At 31.7% G+C, this 6801-nt stretch overlaps 1 protein-coding gene and 1 non-coding gene across 2 annotated transcripts; one reads left to right on the top strand and one right to left on the bottom strand.

The window, feature by feature from the left end:
• The first annotated feature begins 1774 nt into the window (after positions 1-1774).
• TRNAK-CUU (transfer RNA lysine (anticodon CUU)) lies at positions 1775-1847 on the top strand. Its single transcript has one exon. It is a non-coding gene; the product is annotated as a tRNA-Lys (tRNA).
• Positions 1848-5278: 3431 nt separating this feature from the next.
• Positions 5279-6581, bottom strand: LOC102597116 (AT-hook motif nuclear-localized protein 15). The gene has a single exon (XM_006355635.2). It carries the CDS (start codon positions 6401-6403, stop codon positions 5459-5461), a length of 945 nt encoding a protein of 314 aa, XP_006355697.1. The 5' UTR covers positions 6404-6581; the 3' UTR covers positions 5279-5458.
• Positions 6582-6801: the final 220 nt, after the last annotated feature.

Raw genomic sequence — 6801 nt, 5'->3', positions numbered from 1 at the left:
CTCTATTAAACAATTAATTACGTACTTAAAAGTTAAAACTATAGGTTTGTAGATTTTTATACTAATTAATTCTTGTTTGGCGTGTTAATAGGAAAAAGCACAATTGCACTTTCTTCCGAGGTATAACTGAATCTTTGTTCTATAATCATATGATATACTGTATGCAAAAATCGAATCGACCAATAAATCGAATCGAAAAAAATGTTATTAGGTTATTTAATAGTTTTATTAAAAAAAATTGGATTATTAGTTTTTTAATATTGGGTTAACCGATAATCCATTAAGAATATAATAATTTACTATTTTAATTTTTAGTCATACATAAATATCAAACAAAAAATATTAATATAATCACTATATTAGACTATAACTATAAGGACCTTACACAACTAACACTACTTAACTTTGCTCTCTACATTTACCCTTTAGGTTTTAGTATTACTTTAGTCTTTAGGTTAACAATGACAAAACCTAAAGAACTAAGAACGGTGATGGCTAGGGTTTTCAATGATGATGGCAAGGGTTAGGCAACGACTAGAGTTGTGAATTGTAAGCATTTGCTATACTTTAACTATACTAAGCAAACATTTTGCACTCAACGAGTAATTTGATTTGTCTCTTTTTTTATTTCGCGTCAAATTGTCGGACAAGTCATATATTTGTTTTGAAAGCATTTTCTTATTGGTTAAATCGAAAATCGAACTGTTAAAGTTCAAAAAATGATAAACCAAAAATCGATAACAAATATCTTATTGGTTTGGTTATCGGTTTAGCACAATTAAAAATCGAAAACCGATAAACCAAACCAATAATACTTAGAACCGAACCAACCAATACACACCCTTATGATATACAGAGAATACTAACAATGATTTGATTCAAATTTTGATATATTTTTTTTGCGTTCTCATTCGTCTATTAGGTAGTTATTTGCCTCAATAAGTTTAAACCCCTAACATTTTCACGTAAGGTTAATGTGTATGGTTAAAGAAGATGACATATTTTACTTTGTCTAACTTAACTATCTAATATATGAATGAAAACAAATGTACTTATTTTTTTATTTTTTTTAAAAAGCTTAAATTATTGAAAGTGCCTAGCTGGAACATTTTATCGAGAATTGAATTGATTGAGTATATATAATTTAATTCGAATATCTAAACGAAATATTCCGACACATCCAAAATAAATTAACAACAATGGAAGTTATTTTCATTGTCCCCCCTCCCCACAATCCAATTCCAAAAGTATAAAGTCAAGTGTAGGGATGAAATTTTCCTTTAAAATGTTTAGTGCAACTCGTTTTCACCTATTGGCACCACATATTGAAAGGGAAAAAAAGAAGAGGAATTTTCATAAATACAATTATTTATGCTCCTAACAAAAAAAAATATGGCGAGAAATTAGTTTTTTTAAAAAATTAATCACTTCAGTTAAAAGATAATTTAAGAAAAATGCTATAATTTTATTCGTGCGGTATAGTTTTTGAAGAAAGAAATTCAAATGAACCATTTTCATGGTACATATTTTCGCCCCTTATATATATTCCATGAAGGCGTATTGTGATATCAATCATCTCACTATAAAAAGTAGCTTTTCTAATTATGCAATACATTAAAACCTTATAAGTTGTTCTTGTGTACGTCATCCTTTTCAGATATGTTATTATTAGTATTATAATTATTTCTTTAAGGAAGTTATGCTAGCATATTCATACATTTCCCCCCTAATTCCTTAGAAATATTTCTAAGTAATAAATGTATTACAATGTGTGGCCCGTCTAGCTCAGTTGGTAGAGCGCAAGGCTCTTAACCTTGTGGTCGTGGGTTCAAGCCCCACGGTGGGCGGCTAAATAGCCTTAATCCAATGTATCCTTTTATTAAAAATACGCATGCATGTATTTCACAAGGATCTTATTTCATAGTAATAACTGAAGTTTTTTCCCAAACAAATTTACTACTTTTCTATATATATTATCACATTATACACAAGCACACACATATTGTACACGAATTACACATATATTTTATATCGCCAGCTATTTTTAATTTAATCAGTTGAATGAACGGCTATTTAATTAGTTTAGTATTTTAGTTCCTCTCTCTTTTGTCCAGTTTCTCTTTGCTCTTTCAATGTCTTTCCTTGTCCATTTATTCAAAGACCCTTTTTTCCCTCTTTCTTGAAACTTATTTTTCTTGCTTTAATCAGAAAAATCACTTTACATATTTGAAGGGATTATTTTTCTTATAATATTTTTCAAAACCTTTTTAATACTGAAACATGAAAAAAATAAAAAATACTTTAATGTTTATTTCAAACCGACATGAGGCCGTATCCATATAAGCTTAATTTGCTCAATATTGAACCCTAGCCCAATATAATGTTATCAATGCATTGTGATAACTCTCAAAATATCACATGTGTAACAAATATTATTAAAAGTACGATAAAAATATAACTACAAAAATATTTAAAAATTCAATTGATTCACCAAATTCTATCTATGTTACATAAATTAAAACAGATAAAAAAATAGATATTGAGTCCGGACTTGCCCGAGCTTTTGTGTCTAGTATAAACTACTATAAGAGCCTTTTGAGATATTAGTAAAAACATACTCCCTTTATATTTTAGAGCAACTTTCACATATAGCAAACAAAAATCATATTTGTATATTATAGCTATAGTTTGTATAATTGCGTTCCATAGCAAACTTCGCTATACATATATACAAAAGAAGCAATTGTATAATCTGTTTCGGTATACATATACAAAAGAATCAATTGTATAATATGTGTTTGTATAAAGCGAGAAAAGAGAGAAAAACAAAAAAAAAAACTAGGCAGGAAAAGATCTGTATTTGTATAATCATAAGTGTATAAGATGAAAATTTATGTATTTGTATTTGTATACAATTTTCACTATACAAGCACAAACGCAACGTATACATTTGTGTTTGTATAAAGTGAGAGAAGCGAGCGAAATTTGGGAGACGGGGGAGAGGGGAGAGAGGCGAACGAAAATATATGTATATATACAATTTTCTCTCGCTTTATACAATCACAAACACATTTTATACATTTGTGTTGTATAAAAGCGAGAGAGGCGAGGGAGAGACTGCCGAGAGTGGCGAGCGAGATTCACCAGGGAGAGAAGCGAAATAGCAACAGTTTGCTACGGGGTACAATTAAATCAAACAGTGATTATGACATTTAATTTGAATTAATAATTTGTTATTATATACAATTTTCCCTATATTTTACTGTTTATATGATATTGTCATTTGATAACATGACTGGAAAACAAAAAACAAGAAAGTTTGCCTTTCTTATTACGCTAGTCTTCTAATCGATTAAGGTTGAATTTACTTTTGCTTTAGTTATTGTTGAGGAACAACCTTTTGTTCTTATAGTTGTGTAAACCTTCCACCTCTCTCTTAGCTTTGCACCTTTTTCTATTTAACTATGATATGAAGTAGTAGTTGGCAATATTGACTATGGCATTTTATTAGATGTCCAAACAGTGTACAATAAAAAGGACAAACTAAGGGTCAAATAAAAGATGAAACGCCACATTTATTTATCTTATTACACCCCCTAGAAAAATCATTAGACAGATGATGTCAGAGTTGGTTGAGCAAAAAATGTCGATATCATCTGCATGTGTTTTTCGATTGAGCTCATCGTTAAAAGACCTAAGTAACAATTGGTCGCATTTAATGAAATACAGATATTAGTACTACAACTTCCCAACGTCCAATTTGCAGTTGCCAGATAAAGCCAATTTAATTGACACACAAATCTAACATTTTCTTCTTTCCTATGTAGCAAGACATTAGTACTACCAATTAATAGCCAAACAGAAAACATATTTTCCCCTTAACAAGACCAAAAGAAAATGTACTAGGTAAATCTCTCTTTAGTGTAGTGCCCTCACAAACCATACATAAGAGGTAATAAACCACACTAGGCAAGCTGAGACGAGCTCAATCGAGAAAACATGCAGAGGATTTCGAATCTGAAACCTTTTATTAGTACCCTTTTAAGCTAAAAGTGAGACTTTTTGGCAATATGTTCAAATAAGTTAAACCCCAAAACGGACACTAAATACTGGGAAGGAAATAAAGAAAAAACTATATTACTAAAATAAGCTTTTTTTTTTTATTTCTCATCTGGTGTACGATATCCGCATTGAAGCCCAACTATTTCACATTCACTCCACGTAAAACCCCATTCAGGGGAAACCACTACATCAAAAATGATTTTATAGCTTAATTGCCGCTAAATATGTATTTTTAGCGGCAATTAACACTCTTTGTATATGTATTAAAGCCTTTAGCGATACTGGATCTAATGACATGTAACTAATGCCGATAAAGACTTTAGCACTCTTTATTAATGTGTTTATTTATTACTGCTAAAAGTTGTTTTTGTTGTAGTGAACGCTCCCTACCAAGAATTTTTCTCATACCTAAGGCTCAAATCCAAAATCTCTAATTAAGGAAAAAAACAATCTCATCCACTGCACCACGTCCGTGAGTGGTACAACCATAACTAGTCTCCAGCCTTCAATTAATCTACTATGATAATCACTTCTAATTTAAAGCCTGGAAAGGTATAGATACTGGCAGTTTTCATTAAAATGTGAACAGAAAGCAAGTACTCAATCTTTAATCAAAAGTCTTCGATTTGAACTATGATAATGGAAAATAAATTCTAGTAGATAGTAGCATTTCTCCCCTAAATCGGCACTACACGACTACACGACGCAAATTTGAATTAATAAATACCAAATGATTAAATAAAAATATCAAAAATATAGTTGAAGTAATAGCTATAATTCTACCTAGATATCTATTCACCAAAACTAGAAGGTGTACTAGGAACTAAACAGTTCTTTATCCAGGAGTTCATGAAAATCATCTTTCAGAAAATTAGGGTAAGGGCTGTATACACCTAATCATCCCCCGACCTCACTTACCCACTTATGGAACTATATCGAGTATGTTATCGTTGGTGTGGCTCTAAGAAACTTAAATAAGAGAAGAATTAGAGATTTCAACCAATATTAAATCCTTAACTTACATGGTACATTCCATGGTAAGAACCTAAAGATTGAATCATCAAGTTTAAATTCTATATCCATCTTCAAACATCATATATTAAAAAAAAAAATATATATATATATATGATAAATTAAATCAGTAAATGATACCTGAATCACAAGATGAATGTATCTGAATCTTCTTCCATGTCTAGACAATATTGTCTAACCTACATCAAGGAAAACTCAAACAATTTCTACAAAAAAGATAGTAACTTATAGAACAAACCAAATTGATAAAACTTCTAGGGATTCAAAGTTACAAACATAACCTACAACTTAATTAAAAGGAAAAAAAATTCACAAATAGTAAACAACATTCTAAAAGTTTCTAATTAAAAAAGATAACTAATAACTAACTATATGGAGTAGGCCTTGAAGGAGGAGGAGTCCAAAAAACTTCATGGTGCATTTGGTCATTAGGCAAAACATTAGTGGCTAAATTGTACATAGGCATAGAAGTAGAAGGAGATGGATGATCAACTTGCAAATTATCAGAATTTACATTACCAACCCCTGAAGCTGTAGGTAATTGCATTTGCATCCCTTCATTCACATTATTCTCCTCTTCTTCTTCATCATTCTCCACTATTGGTAACCTTTCAAATGTTGCATTTGTAAAAGATGCAGCAATTACAATAACTGGTCCAGATGCTATTAATTCACCCACAACATTTCCACCAACAACTTGTCCTTGGCTACCAGCCAAGTACACAGTTAGTCCAGTTGCTCCAACTGGACTATTCGGCGCGGGTAAAAACGCGCCGGATAAAGACAAAATCTCAAACCTCCCGTGAAGCGTAATTACGCCCCCGGCCACGGTCACCGCGGCCGGCTGGCGTAACGTAACATTCGTTACAATACCGCTGCCGCTCAAAACGGATACGCCGCAGCTGCGGCGATTCGCAAAAGCGGCTATGCTTTCGATTATATCGCTTCCGGATTTAATTTCCAAAACGTGACTTTTGAGGGAATTTGGGGCATCTTTAGTTACCACTATTGGTGGTTTGGGCTTGTTTTTTGAGCCCATAGGTCTTCCTCTGGGTCGCCGTCCAGCTCTACGCATAGAGCTGGACGGTCCAGAGGAGAACAGACCTTCAGGACTCTGTATATTTTCTTCTCCTTCCTGACTCATTTCATTTGGGTTTTCACTACTGTTGGTGGTGGTGGTGATTGTATTCATGAACTCTTGCTCTTTTCCGGGGCGGAGTTTGTTTGATTTTTCTTCTTCTTCTGGATTGTTACTTGATGAAACCATTGGATTCATTGCTGTATTTCCATCCCACCATCGATTAGCCATTTTTTTTTTCTTGTTCTTCACTCTATTCACCTAAAATTCTCACTAACCTAGAGAGAAAAATTCACAAGAAGTTATCTAATGTACTGTTTTTCTCTCTCTAAAAGACTTTCTCTCTCCTTTTTTATAATTTTAAAGAAAATACCCTCTTGGCTTAAATTTAATCTTACTTTCTTTTTCTCTGTATTCTAAGAAAGAATGTTTTTTTTTTTGTTTTTTTACAATTCTTTAATTTAAAAAATTGAAATTTATCGATAAGCTTTAGTTAATTCGTTGCTTAAAAAGCTTCTAGTTAATTAAACTTTATCATAAATCATAATGAATAAGTATGTCTGACTTTAGTTGAATCTATGTCTTTTAACTTTGGAGGCAATAGGCATTATAACTTGTATAAAATTGAA

The sequence above is a fragment of the Solanum tuberosum genome, unplaced genomic scaffold (genome assembly GCF_000226075.1).
Source record: "Solanum tuberosum cultivar DM 1-3 516 R44 unplaced genomic scaffold, SolTub_3.0 scf00202, whole genome shotgun sequence".
NCBI classification, from domain to species: domain Eukaryota; kingdom Viridiplantae; phylum Streptophyta; class Magnoliopsida; order Solanales; family Solanaceae; genus Solanum; species Solanum tuberosum.
The sequence above is the reverse complement of the archived record's forward strand: the minus strand, read 5'-3'. Positions and strand labels throughout refer to the sequence as shown.